General features: G+C 43.9%; 1 protein-coding gene across 1 annotated transcript in view; it reads right to left on the reverse strand.

The window, feature by feature from the left end:
- Positions 1-2,868: 2,868 nt before the first annotated feature.
- The window catches only part of dctd (dCMP deaminase), a 56,400-nt gene continuing 44,213 nt past the window's right edge, over positions 2,869-15,055 (reverse strand). Inside the window, exons 5-6 of the mRNA XM_078561837.1 lie at positions 9,141-9,237; positions 2,869-5,106 (exon numbers count right to left, since the gene is read on the reverse strand). Coding sequence (XP_078417963.1) covers positions 5,037-5,106; positions 9,141-9,237 — 167 coding nt within the window. The 3' untranslated portion in view covers positions 2,869-5,036. The remainder of the gene's footprint in view (positions 5,107-9,140; positions 9,238-15,055) is intronic.

Genomic DNA, 15,055 nt, shown 5'->3' on the forward strand with positions numbered 1-15,055 from the left:
TTGCATTTTCCTATTCTTAAACCTCACACAGAGACAATTTTGGTTTGGGGTCGAAACAGCAAAGTTTAGATATCCACACAAAAGCCAACACACATCTAGAAACAAAGAATTTATTAAAGTAGAGTTAATTTAAAGAACAATCCATAAAAAATACTGAAGTAAAAGGGAGACAATGATTAATCAATAACCTGTTCAATTTTTGTGCCCAATGGGCACAGAATCACTGTAAGCCCATTCTATGGGAAGAGATTCATTCTCTCAAGTATAGGGACCTTCCGAGTATCAGAGAAAAATACAAAACAGAAGAGAGAGCAAAATGAGCAATTCGATAGAAGGGAGCACAGCGGGATTCAGAATGAGAGAGGGATTTAAAGGGTTAAATTATGAAGGGAGGTTGCATAAAGTTGACTTGCAATCCCTTCAGTGTAGAAGGCCCAGGTGGGTATCCAACTGCAGTGTTTGAAATGCAAAAAGGATTCAACAGAGAAAAACTATTTCCACTGGTAGGTGAATCCAGAACAAAGGGGCATAACCTTAACATTAGAGCCAGGCCATTCAGGGGTGAAATCTGGAAACACGGTTTCATACAATGGTAGGGGAGATCTGGAACACTCTCCTCCTAAAAGGCTGTGGATGCTGGGATAATTGAAACTTTCTGACTAAATTGGTATACTAGGATTAGTTCAAAGGGCCATATGGAGTGATTCTGTATCCAGAAACGATGTAACAAGTGGTGTGCCACAGAGATCAGTGCTGGGACTTATATAAATGACTTGGATGAAGGGATGGATGGGATGGCGGCTAAATTTGCTGATGACACAAAGATAGGTAGGAAAGTAAATTGTGAACAGGACATAAGGAGGCTACAAAAAGATATAGATAGGTTAAATGAGTGGGCAAAGGTCTGGCAAATGGAGTATAATGTGGGAAAATATGAAATTGTCCATTTGGCAGGAAGAATAAAAGAGAAGCATATTATCTAAATAGTGAGAGACTGCAGAGCTCTGAGATGCCGAGAGATCTGGGTGTCTTAGTGCATGAATTGTAAAAGGTTATTATGCAGGTACAGCAAGTAATTAGGAAGGCTAATAGAATGTTATTATTTATTGCGAGGGGCATTAAATACAAAAGTAGGGAAGTTATGGTTCAGTTATACAGAGCACTAGTGAGGCCACATCTTGGGCAGGATATTGAGTTCGGTGAGCGGGTGGGCGGGGCCCGCTTGCCGACACGTAAAATGACGCGGGATGACGTCAGGTGGAACTCCCGACGTCACCCCGCCTCATTTCAATTTTCAGGTCGGCGGGGGCACAGCCGAATCCCAACGGGGGGAAAATTCTTCTCCTGGAGTACTGTGTACAGTATTGATCACCTTATTTAATGAAGGATGCAAATGCCGAATCAGCTGTGCGCCCGCCGACCTGTCAATGGCCTATTGAGGCCATTTGAAAGCTAACTGAGCTCATTAAAGGTCCTGCCCATCCAACCATAAGGTTGGCGGGCAGGCCGGGAGCCCTGGCGGGCATTGGAAAAAGCATGAAACCTCATCCACGGGCGGGATGTGGTTTCATGTAGGTTTTTAAAAATTTAATAAAAGTTTAATTAAAAGTGATGGACATGTCCCAACTCACGTGACAGTGTCACATGAGGGGACATGTCAGGGAAATGTTATTTTTCTATATTTCACATTTTTGAATTTGGCGCCGATCTCGAGATGAGTGCGCTCTTTTGCGTGCATGCACGGAAGAGCACACTCTCGGCTTAGGGAATCCCCCCTGCCCGCACAGGGAGCGCATAGCGCTTCCTGGTGGACGTAATGATGGGCGGGCCTTAATTGGCCCTCCCACGTAAAATGGCGCGCCCCCAATCGGAGGCGCGCCCGCTCCTGAACTTCCCCCCCAACGGGGGGAAAATTCTTCTCCTGGAGTACTGTGTACAGTATTGATCACCTTATTTAATGAAGGATGCAAATGCATTGGAAGCAGTTCAGAGATTTACCAGACGAGGTTGGACAGACTAAGCTTGTATCTACTGGAGTTTAGAAGAGTAAGAGGCGACTTTATTGAAAAATATAAGATCCTGAGGGGTCTGACAGGGTGGATGTGGAGAGGATGTTTCCTCTTGTGGGGAAATCTAGAACTAGAGGTCACTGCTTAAAAATAAGAGATCGTCCACTTAGAACAGAGATGAGGCGAAGCCTTTTCTCTCAGAGGGTCATGAGTCTTTGGAACTCTCTTCCTGAAAAGGCGGTGGAAGCAGAGTCTTTGAATATTTTTACGGCAGAGGTGGACAGATTCTTGGTAAGGGGGTGATAGGTTATTGGGGGTAAGTGGGATACAGATTTGAGTTTACTATCAGATCAGCCATGATCTTATTAAATGGCGGAGCAGGCTCGAGGGGCCGAATGGCCTACTCCTGCTCATTGTGGGTATGTAGGAATATGGAGCAAAGCCAGTAAAAAGTGCTGATTTACAGATTAGCCATAATCTATTTGAAAGGCCTGCTCCCGTGCCTACCTTCCTATGACGTTAAGCAAGTTAGAAAATTGAGAGCAAGAAACTGACCCAGGGAGTCCATGTGTAATTATTCAATAACCCTCAATAGGCCTTCTGAATGTATCAATTCAGTCCCATTTTTGAGGCATTACTTGATCCGATTCAAATATCTCCTTCTGAAATCTGTTCCAAATATTATTTCAGGTAAGTGTCCACAGTGGAACTAGTCTCTGTTTTGGTAGTGTGGTGCACAAAATTGTTCAAAAGGATTTAAGTGTAAATTTGTGCCCATGGCAGTACCGCTAGACCTCACCCTTGCTGCTGCATTGCTTAATAATGAACCCCAAGATCAACAACAAAAAAAGTGCCACTCTTTAAAAATAACAACGTGCATTTATGTAGCATCTTTCATGTCCACAGTATGTTCCAAAGCAATTCCTAAACAGTTAGTTACTTTTGAAGCATAATCATGATTGAACTGTACACAGCAAGATCGTGCAAACAGAAATGACCACTTAATCTGAGTTCAGTGTTGTTGGTAGAGGGATAAATATTGGTCAAGACACTGTTCTTCCATTTGTGGTGTCACAGGGTCTTTGTGCATGGACTCTAACAGGCAAACAGCATCTTTCTTTAAAATCTCATCTGAGATCAGTACCTCTGATAATGTAGCACTCCCACAGTGCTGCACCAAATCATTAGCCTAGATTTTTCCATTAGAGCTCTGGAGTGTGGTTCAAATCCAATGACCTCTGATTTAGAGGCAAGAGTTTGACCACTGAGCAGAGGTCACACTTTATTTTAAAACTATCAAAGAAACATTCAATGATAATATAAACTGACATCCGGGCCTAACAGATCATGACTGTGGCACAATTATATCAAGGAACCTCGATATCCCTCTGAACGAAGTTAACTCCCCTTGAAACCTGGGACAATGTGCACCCCCACCCAACAATGTAAGGTGCTTCTAACGCTTTCCTGCAAAACGTCCAACATTTTCAAAAGGTCCAAGTAAACGCAAGGCACTAATTGTTGAACCTGTTTCCAAATTTAAAAATGTAGAATATGGTAAAGAAACTGGGATTGTTTTCTTGAAAGCAGAGAAGGTTGGGGAGGGGAGGGGGGTTGCAGGCTGGGTTTGATGGACCTGTTCACAATTATGAGCAGTTTTGATAGAGTAGATAAGGAGGAATTATTTCCACTAGCAGAAGAGGGCACAGTTCACATAACTCGCAAAAGAATGGGATGGGGAAATGAGAATTTCTTTTCTGCAGGGTGTTATGATTTGGAATGCACTGTCTGAAAGGGTGTTGGGAGCAGTTTAAATAACAATTCTTAAAAGGGAATTGGGTAAATACTTAAAAGGGAGAAATTTAGAGGGCTATGGGGAAAGACCAGAGGTTTACGATGAACAAGATAGCCCTGTCAAAGATATGGCACAGGAACAATGGGCTGAATGGTATCTTTCTGTTCTGTATGATTCTGTTAGAAGGAAACCCATTAATATCTGAACTAGTTACTCAAAGGAGCACAGTCAGCCTCTTTCAACAGTCAGGGATCTATGCAAATAGTGCATAATTTAGGAAAGACAGAGGTGGGGGGGGGTGGGTGCGGGGAATGATAGTCAATCATTTCCACCAACAATTTTGCTTTAAAGGATGCTACAGAATCACAAGTTCTTTGGCTGGAAGAGTTAGCAAATAAACAGAAAATTTGTCTGGTAATGATTTGTATTCACGGTCTTTAAAGATGCTGTCACAAAATAAAACTGTATCTTTAAATGCAAGATGGCTGCAGGCAATAATTGTCTGGCATGGTTGACTTGTCGGACTTAATCCCACAGGGGTTCTCTGCTACAATTTTGTTGGGTAGCCAGTGAAAAGCCCAGGGATACAGTATAAACAGCACAACCGTAACCTGACCCACCAAAGTTTGCATATTTGAGAAGAGGTCTCATTTTAAATGTTCCGGTTGGGTGCCCACATCACTAGGAGTAACATCAGACATCTGCCTCAGGAGGCTGCAAACTGTATCAGAGCGTACTAGTTACAAAGGGCGGAGGATGGAAGGGGAATGCTGCTCTCTTCTCCATGAACCCATCAACCTTGTTTACTAAGGGGCCAGAAAGAAACATTTGGGAGTGTTCAGGAGTCCAGGCTAAATCTGAAGCCCCAAATAGAGCTCTGAGGAAAATCCACGACTCTGTCTTATCTCCTGCCCTCCTGCTAGAAGTAAGGTTCCTAGTGACTAATGACTTACCATAGATTTATTTCTGTAAACATAGAAAACAAAATAAATGCATATACACAAGCTGAAGCACAACAGCAGCTCAGTATTAACTGCAACAAAAAAAACCTCTTTTACTATATTTGAGATACATTCACTGATCCATCTGTACTGTTCAGAATACAGGCTGTCAGCAGGACATTTGTTTTAAAGAATAAGTACAAAAACAAACTTGGAAAATATGGAAGTAGAAAATGAGATTCTCCAGGATGCAGCTTCATGGCGATGATGTGGAGGCAGTCTGGCACATTTCTAAACAACTTTCACCATGTTTATTGACTCAAAATCAATGGTAATTGTTTTATTCTTTGGAGTAAATTTGCTATAAAACAAAAGAAAGAAGTGTATTAGTACATATATGCATTTAGATTTTAAACCAAGACACACAGATACACATTTTACATATACTATTCACTCATTCATGGGTGCTCTGCTCTAAAGCAGGTCCTTGGCTCATTGTCTGCTAATGGTTCAGGTCTGTGATGTTCTGCTGAAAGTTCATCCACCTGTAATGTTGGTTGGAATCTTGTGGGGGCGAAGGGGTTTTGACCACTGGCTGAAGAGCTGGCAAGAGCCCAGTATCACCTCTTTTCAGGAAGGCCTGCTGCCTTTTATTCTACTCAGGCACTTGACAGGCCTTCCCCTGGGATCAGGGAACCTGGGGGGTAGAAGTCCCACCCACCGAGAGCTGCCAGCCAATCAGAGGCTGGCATCTCGATTGAAGATCAGCACCACTGGGGAGGCAGTGGCAGCTGCTGGTAAGTCCCAAGGCCCAGGATCGCCTCTGGACACCAAGCCAGATGGGAGTGATGGAGGAGGTGGGGTTCACTGGGCGGGGGTTCGCCGGGGAGGGTGGGTCAGGAGCATGGGCAGAGGGATGGCTCTCAGCGGGCCTCCCCCTTCCCGATGCCAGGTCCTTTGATCAGGCACCAAATGTCTTTGAACGAGGGACACCCCCAGGAGCCCACAAACATACATGCACAGGTGCACAGGTTTACTTGTGTTTCTGCATGGCAGGCCCCCTACTGAGTTAATACCAGTGGCGGCAGGGTGAAGTCGTTAAGTGAGCATTAACTGCCCACTTAAGGGCTTCAACTGGCGGCAGGGCATGAAGGCCGTCCACAGGCTTTCCCACCACAGACTTAAACAGGGTGAAGGCAGGAAGGTGGTGGGGTTCCCACCCACTGCCCTCCCATTTGATTAAATGCCCCTCACCACCAAACCCACCACAGGGGAGAGCACAAGATCCAGCTGTTAAATCTGTTTCTTTCCCCAAAAATGCTGCAAGACTTGCTGAGTATTTTCAACATTTTCTATCTGCTCAGCTATGTATTATGTGCGTATGGGGAAAAAAAAAATCACTTCAAAAAACCCCGTTTCTTCCATTTTGTTAAGTTACCTAACAAAGCTGCCTACCAGCTGAACTGACGCTTGATTTGTGGAAAGGATTTGCCACAAGGGAGTTCATTTCTACCAAAACAGAAAACTAGTGATTTTGGGTTCACATTGATTTAACCACCTCACTGAATCACAATTGCAGGTCTACTGATATACTATTTACATCATGGGACTAATTCCAGTGGAAGCACTATTACAATGTGGTCTGGTTTCAGCTCGTCAAATCTGCAATAACACTAGAGGTTGGATTCACTAAGATACATGCTCCTTGAGACTTTATCATTCACGGACACAATATGAAGACCCCGTACAAGGCAGCAACGCTAAAACTGTCTTCTTAAGCAGGTGAAGAGCTCATCTCTGGGCTGGAATGAAAACTTAGCCCTGACAATAAAAGGCCACAATAATCTGTCCATACCTCTGGTGCGGGGTGGGGGGGGTGGGGGTTGGCCGTAATGTGAACAGATTATCAGACCTTTGTTTATTGCACCAGTCAATTTGGACAGGTCTTCATTCATTTCTAATGTGCAATCCGCATGTGCTCAAATTAATACTTTCAAGGTCTGATGTAGAAGTCGCAACCAAAAAAATAAACTTTCTTTGTGAGACAGAAATGCAATGTGGAATTTTGTACAAAGAGCCTAAATAATAGCCCATTTGAACATTTATTCAAAAAATCCAAAAATTAGCCAGAAGCTCTAGCCGATCTGAAAGTAAAAGTTGAATGTGTCCTCACAAACTGCAATTAAAACCCATGCCCAGCTGATGTGAATTTGTCAATGAGCAGGGTTTTGAAGGGAGAGACTGTATGCCAATTGAAGTGCAGACAGTTTGGCTTGCAAAAATATTTGCAAAATTTCCAACGGAAAAAGCGATTTCAGTCAGATGTTCTGTCCACTTGACTTGGTGCTTTCTTTCCCCCCCTCAGAGAGGGGCCTGGGGAAGAAATTAAAATGTCCACATCAGCCTTCTGTGCAGTGCAGCTATTTATGTTACAGGCTTATCTCTCACCAACACCTTAAAGTAGAGAACCGTGATCTGACAAAAGTATCTTCGTACCCGACATTACTTACATGGAGTTACCTTTTGTGTTTAATCTCATCAACTGGACTAATGTTGGTGCTGGGGGGCGGGGAGGAAATCCTCTGTACACATTAGGGTGCTTCATCTTCCGATGTGAGCAAAATCAACAGATGAAGCACTGGTTATATAGTTCAACAGACAGCAATAAGCCTCACAGATCGAGCTTCAAAAAGAGATTTTAGTAACCATCAAATGGACGAGTCACCAATGGAATGACAGTTCCTCTCCAGACCAAGTTGAATTTCAAACACACAACTTTGCTGCAAATGTGCAGCGTTGAGGAATTACACATTTCCGCTGCTAGTGATACCCACCCAAAGCAGCAAGTTACTGAAATAATTTATAAACCCATCAATTCCCATTCATTTGGAATGAGACGTGATCATTTTGATGTCGCCTTGTTCGACGTATATCACATGTAGGACAATAAATCCATCTCCATATGCTGCAAAGTCCTGTTGATTTTTTCGATCATTAAGCTCACTACTGCCATGTTCCTGATGTTGAGAGTTGTGTATCTGGCTTAAAGGCTATTAGACAGCATAGTATTGCATTTTAAATTACAGCCCAGAAATATAAGGCAGGCATGAATAAATGCACTCAGGAATTTGGAAGAAAATTCTTTACCTAGAATGTGGAACTTACTACTATAAGTATTAGTTAAGGAGAATAGCATAGATGGGTTTCTGGGGAAAATAGTAAGTACATGAGGGAAAAAGGAATTGAAAGGTATGTTGCTTGTAATGGGTGAATAGAGTTGTGAAAAGGTTTGTATGGAGCACAAACGGTGGCATAGACCTCAGGCCAAATGGCCTATTTGTGTGCTGTAAACACTATGCAATGTATTGGATGCATCCTAGCCAGAAGTACAAGAAGAAAGCGCAAATGCAGGGAGGCTCAAGGTAAACACAAGAGCGTTTACTTCAAGCAGAACAGGGTTGGCAAAAAGAACCAGTGTAGATACAAGGATAAAGGAGTGTCAATACCAGCATGAGGAAGCTGTGTACAATTCCAAGGCAGAGGAAAAGCAGCAGCAGCACACTTGAACTGACAGAGAAAGGCAGGTCTATGGGGAATGCGCTAAGTGTAAAGTCAATCCAGCTAATGTAGAATAGTTTTATCGTATTTTAAAGAAGAGGATGACACAGATGGCTTCTCGAGGGTTTTTGAATTTTTCACAAGCTGGCCAAAGGCAGAAAGCTTGATGCTTCCTTCACTGGATAGTAAAGCACTGCAACTTCACATGGAGAGCTACAGTCTGCACAATGTGCAGTTCTCACTGCTCATGTCACCCGAAGCATACAGGCAAAACAGCTCAGAAGCTGCAGAAAGCTTCACAGAGAATTAGTGATACAGCTGGAAGGTATTTGGAAATTGTGGTTTGATGGAGTAAATGTAACGGTCTAAAAGGAACTAGGTCAAATTAATGTCAAGAGATCATCTGACAGAAACGCTCACAGACACTTTAAAGGATGCGATTGCTTGGCCTGAAGTGCAGCGCCTCAAGTCAGTTAGGTGAATGAACTGATTTATTTTGTGCTCTGAGAACTGCCCAGGACACCGTCAAGAGGGGTTGGGGAGGGGTGGGGGAGACAGATGGACAAAGCTGGATGGCAACTCTGAGTCAGGTGATCAATCTTTCACACTGCGAGCCAGTGTCCGTGAAACAGAGCGTCACCACATTAAAATCACTAACCACAACCCAGATTGTTTTTGTGATTGAATTAAACCTGTCACTTAACGCCATTTCATTAGGAAAACGTTATGTATAATATTAGCACAGTGAGGCATTATTCCTGTGGATAGTTCTTATTTATCTTGGTTCTGAGGTTGTATTCAGGACTTAGATTACAATACAGCATGCCATCCACTTACCTGCATTCTACACCAGCCATGTCCAACATGAGCTTGGAGGCCTTCATTTCTGGTGTGTCACGGTACTTGTCTGACATATAAGTAACTTTACTTATGCCTGCAGGCGAAAAAAAGCAAAAACACATTCAAGATGCCAAGTACATATGGAGATACGAAATAGGAGCAGAAGTAGGCCATTCTGCCCCTCGAGCCTGCTCTGCCATTCAATAAGATCATGGCTGATATGTTTGTGTTTCAAATTCCACATTCCCATCTAACCCCACTAACCTTTGATTCCCTTGCCTAACAAGAATCTATCTACCTCTACCTTAACAATATTCAATGACACCGCCTCCACCGCCTTCTGAGGCAGAAAGTTCCAAAGTTGCACAACCCTCTGTGAAAAAATTTCTCCTCATCTCTGTCCTAAAAGGGCAACACTTAATTTTAAAGCAGTGCCTCCTAGTTCTGGATCCACACGCAAGAGGAAAGGTCCTTTCCAAGTCCACCTTGTCGATACCGTTCAGGATCTTATATACTTCAATCAAATCACCCCTCACTCTTCTAAACTCCAGTGGAAACAAGCCCAGTTTGTCTAACCTTTTCCCATAAGACAACCTGCTCATTCCAGGTATCAAACAAGTAAACCGCCTCAAACACGTTTGCATCCTTCATTAAAATCTTAAAAAACAGAATTGCGAACTAAGGCAGAGAAGATTAAGGGAGATTTAATACCCCAGGACACCAGAGGCACTTCCCGCTTCACGTCTCCATGACACCGAACTTACCCTCTGCCCTCCCTTGGAGCCCACTTCCACTCCTCCATGTCCCCGACCTGATACCACACCATACACCACCCCCCCAACACCACTGACTCACCCTTGCCGGTCCGGAGCCTCCATGCAATTTACCATTCTCCTGCTCCCCTCCCTTTTGTTGCAGAGTTCAGCAATAAGATCACTGACCTCAGACACAACTGCACAAAGCCAATAGGTGCACGCCACCAGTAAACAAACGTCAATAGAGTGTGATGAGATTCTCATGCACTGCTGACTTTATCTTGAAGGTAGGACTTTATTTTAAAACTTTTTAAAAATGTATTTAACTTTTAGTTAATGTTAAGGAGTATTCATTGCATGCAAATGTATCACAAGTATGAACCCACCACAGGACAGCACGAGGCTCGATGCCCAAACACACTGTTGACTTAATCTCTGCATCTCAACCTGCCGTTTGGAAATAAAAATCTCTCGTTTTGCCTCATTCAATCACCCCGCACACCACGTTTCCCGCTCTTCCAGGGTCCATAAAATTCCCCCCCCACCAAGACTCATTACAGTGATCTACTCGAGCACATCCTCTGGATTCCAAAGCCTATCGTACTCGTTACCACGGTATTATCTCGCTCTTACATTCCATTTGTGTTTTTCTTCCATCCCTTCCTTGTCTCTTTTACAAAGTACAAATTTTTGAAAGTGTTGAAGATTCAATGATCTTTAAATCAATCTGCTCATTGTGTACCAACACAATAACACATGAATAAAGTCTTGTGTGTAATCTGACAAAACCAGGCATATGCTGACAGCTGAAGTGAACAGACCCTACCTGAAATTTTAGATTCTATATTATTTTTCACTCTGCAGGTGTGCTATGAATTTCCGGCATTTGTAGTTTTTTTGTGTGTTTTACCTCTGAATTGAGTAATTGACGGTTGTATTTTCACAGCTTTTACAGAGAATGCAGAACTTTAGGGCTGATTTTCAATCACTTGTCACTGCTCAGAAGGCATTCCATGTGAGACTCCCTGTGATTTATGCATGTTTGTCAAATTGGCTCTTGTATTGAGCAATGCAAAATCAGATTAGAACAGTGTTGCAAATAGTGCCTGCATGATGGGATTGTGTTTAATTTTACTGCAGAGGTGATGCAGTGCCATGCAAAAAACAGGAGGAGTACCTTGAGTGGTCAGAATATTTTATGGCAGTCGCTTTTCAATAAGCTCCTATCTGTGCGCCAGAAGCTCCAGGTTCAAGTCCCACATCAGGACTTGTTGACCACAGAAGGAGAGTGCTCATGATGCAGTTCAATGGGTGTGCGCATGGAAATGTGTTTAAAAAAAAGAGATGTTCAAAATAATGAGTTTTGGATAGCCAGTTTCCTCTGACAGGAGGGGTCGTAACCAGAGACAATGGGCAGATTTAACAGAATTTGCAAAAAGAAACAAGGAGGATGCAGTCTAAGGGTCTGGCACATAATGGGTTAACATGGGACTGAGTACAGTACCACCCAGACAGTGATGTAAGAGAACACATGACCTGCACCAAAGGGCCAGTATTGTGTTGGACAGAACCATGTGTAGAGGCAAGCATGGACAGTTTCTAGCTTGGGCCTTCACTGTACCTATTTATATAGTTTCTAGTGGCTAATAAATACTTACTGTTGAACTACCCAAGACTACGAAATTCTTGGTAAGACCTACCAAACTACGCCCAACACCTTACAACATGGAGAAAGAGATTCCTTAGATACATGATTACTTCAGGTCGGGAAGCTGTGCAAAGGCAAAACATCAAAACGCACAGAGGATTTAGGAGGTTGAGACAGCACACCAAGAGGGCACACAACCATGTTTCCTGGGTGAAGTCAAAGATCCTGGATTTTCATTCTGGAATGCGGACATCTTGGTTAATGGCCATAAAAACAAAAAACTGCGGATGCTGGAAATCCAAAACAAAAACAGAAATACCTGGAAAAACTCAGCAGGTCTGGCAGCATCGGCGGAGAAGAGCAAAGTTGACATTTCGAATCCTGTTCTGTTGAAGGGTCATGAGGACTCGAAACGTCAACTTTGCTCTTCTCCGCCGATGCTGCCAGACCTGCTGAGTTTTTCCAGATATTTCTGTTTTTGTTTTGGTTAATGGCCATCTCACAAGCTTTTAAGTTGGACACTGGAGCCAGTGTTTCAGTTCTACCAGAGAGAGAACTATGGCTGGTGAACCAATGGTTGATGCCACCCACAATGCACCTGTACAAAGCAGGAGGCAGCAAACTCCCAGTGAAAGGTATTCACCAGGCGACACTCAGGTACATAGACAAAAAAAACTGAGAGCCCTGTTCGTATTCCACAACCAGGACTGTTCACTGTTCAGCTGAAAAGCCTGTGTCGATCTTAACCTTTTACAAAAAATTGATGAAGTCAACCAACAAAGGCCTGGCTCCAAGTATAAAAAGTAATTCCCAAAGCTCTTTACAGGATTGGGGCAACTGGAAAACACATACAAGATCACACTAAGGGAAAATGCCAAACTTGTGTGCCTCTTCATACCAAGAAAGATTCCCCATTCACTCATGAAGCAAGTGCAGCAGCAGCTAAACAAGATGACAAATATGGGACCAATTTCCCTGGTCACACAACCAACCACTTGGTTTTCCAGGATGGTCTCAGTCCCAAAACTGAATGGATCCATCCATATTTGCACCGATTTGACACAGCTCAATAAAGCTATAGCCAGAGGAGCACACCTCATGTCCTCAGTGGAGAAAAGGCTGACTAACTTCTCTAAGAGCACAGTGTTTTCAAAACTCGACGCCAACAGCAGCTTTTGGTAACTTCCCCCAGATGAAGAGCCCAGGTTGCTGACCACATTCATTACCTCATTTGACAGATTCTGCTTCAACTCCCTGCCATTTGGAATCACCTCAGCACCAGAAATATTTCAATGTACAACGTCAGGTATTTTGCAAGGCCTACATGGTGTCATTCACCATATGAACAATGTTTTAGTTCATGGTACAACATTGGAGAAACACGACAGAAGACTCTCAGCAGTCCTAGAAAGCCTGCAGGAAGCAGGGCTGACGCTGAATGAGAAATATGAGTTCTCCAAGACATCAATTTGATTCCTGGGGCACATTGCCAGCAATAAAGGCATCATTGCGGACCCAGAGAAAACAAAAGCTATTAGCAACTTTCCAACCCCATCCTCAAGCTTGGACTTCCAAAGCTTCCTGGGGGATGGTGAAGCACTTAGCAAAATTCTTACCATATCTGGCACAGGTCACAGAACCTTTGAAACACCTACTTAAGAAAGACCAGGCATGGTGCTGGGGCACCCATCAAGAGGAAGCATTCACTCGCATCAAAGCGATGCAGCTCTCAACTGACATTCACAGCCCACTAAGACCCATCCCTGCCCACCACCACAGTAACTGATGCTTCATCTACAGGCCTCGGAGCGGTCCTATTTCAAGAGCAACTGGATGGATGGAGCCTGCCGGTGTATTACACTTCCAGAGGTCCTTTGGACACAGGGATGAGATATGCAGTCATCAAAAAGGAAGCCCTCGCAGTCACATAGGTGTGTGAGAAATTTTCAGACTACATCATCAGCCCAAAAGGTCACTATTGAAACAGACAATAAACTACTGGTCTCATTGCTCGATGAGAAGGAGCTGGCAAAGATGCCTCCTAGAATCCAGAGATTCCACCTATGCCTCCTGAGGTTCGCCTACAAGACGGTATATGTCCAGCGCAAAAACCTAACAATTGCAGACACACTTTCCAAAGCCACAGTGGACCTTACGACAAAACAGGATGTCAATCTGATCGGGGAGCTTGAAGCATACTCCCATTTGACAAGGAGACACCAGCTAGCAACCATAAGTAAACTCCAACAGATTCACCAGGAGCAAATGCGAGGAGGAGTGTGCCCACATCCACCGTTACTGCCAACAAGGCTGGCCAAAACAGGGACCAAGTGGTGATAACCATGAAAACTTGGTTCGAGCAACAGAAACACTTTACAGTCATAGACAATCTCCTGGTTTACAACGAGCAGCTAGGTCATCCTAGTTTCCCTTCAGCAAGAAAGCCTCCAAAAAATACACCAGGGCCTCCTGGGCATCACCAAATGCAGGACACTGACCCAATCCGCTGCCTGGCGGCCAGGCATTTCCAGGGCAATTGAGGACATGATAATGAACTGTCAGATGTGTGCGCTGCACAAGCAGAACCAAAGGGAGCCCACAGTTTCCTACCAGGCCATAGGAGAGGCTGGGCATCGACTTATTTGTCTTCAACAGCAAACCATTCTTTATTGTGGTGGATTACTTTTCCAGATGGGTTGAGGTGAAGCAACTGTACACAACAAGCAGTAGTTAAAGCACTGAAGGAGATGTTCACGAGCCACAGCATCCTGATAACAGCCCACATTTTCAAACGAGTATTTCACGCAATTTACCATTACATCTGGCTTCCACCACCATACCAGCTCCCCAAGATACCCACAGTCAAAAGGGGAGGCTGAAAGAGGGGTCTGCATTATACAAGCTCTCCTAATAAAGAACAAAGATTTCCAAACAACATTGTTAACCTACAGATCCACCCCATTACAATGCAGCCTAACCCCATCTGAACTCCTGACAGGCAAACAAGCTCTACGCGCAACTCCTAATCCTGCCGAAGGAACTCGTACCAGGGTCAGTAGCCAAGGGTTACTAGGACATCCAAGACAGAGAGCAGTCCTATAGGCAGAAGCAGGCTTCCGCCTACAACAAAAGGTACCATGCCAGGCACTTGCCACAACTACAAAAGGACAAGAAGGTCTGGATTAAAGACCTCAAGAGAGAGGGCACTATCATCCGGAAAGACGATGACCAACCCTAGTCATACCTGTTGGCACCCTAGAGGGTATGATCAGGAGGAACAGGATGAGCATCCTTCTCATCCCTCAATGGGTCCGTCCCAGTATCAATGGAGAGAAATTGAGGAAGACACCAGATGCCAGAATAACCTCCAATTCAACACATTTTAACTGCAGTGACGGAGCCTACCACATCTGCGACAGTAACGAGAACAAGGTATGGAAGGGTTATAAGGCCTACAGACCTCCTGAATATATGAACTCAGAGACTTGAAGGGGGAAGAAGGGCTAGTA

The sequence above is a fragment of the Cetorhinus maximus genome, chromosome 2 (assembly GCF_964194155.1).
Source record: "Cetorhinus maximus chromosome 2, sCetMax3.hap1.1, whole genome shotgun sequence".
In the NCBI taxonomy this organism is placed as follows: Eukaryota; Metazoa; Chordata; class Chondrichthyes; order Lamniformes; family Cetorhinidae; genus Cetorhinus; species Cetorhinus maximus.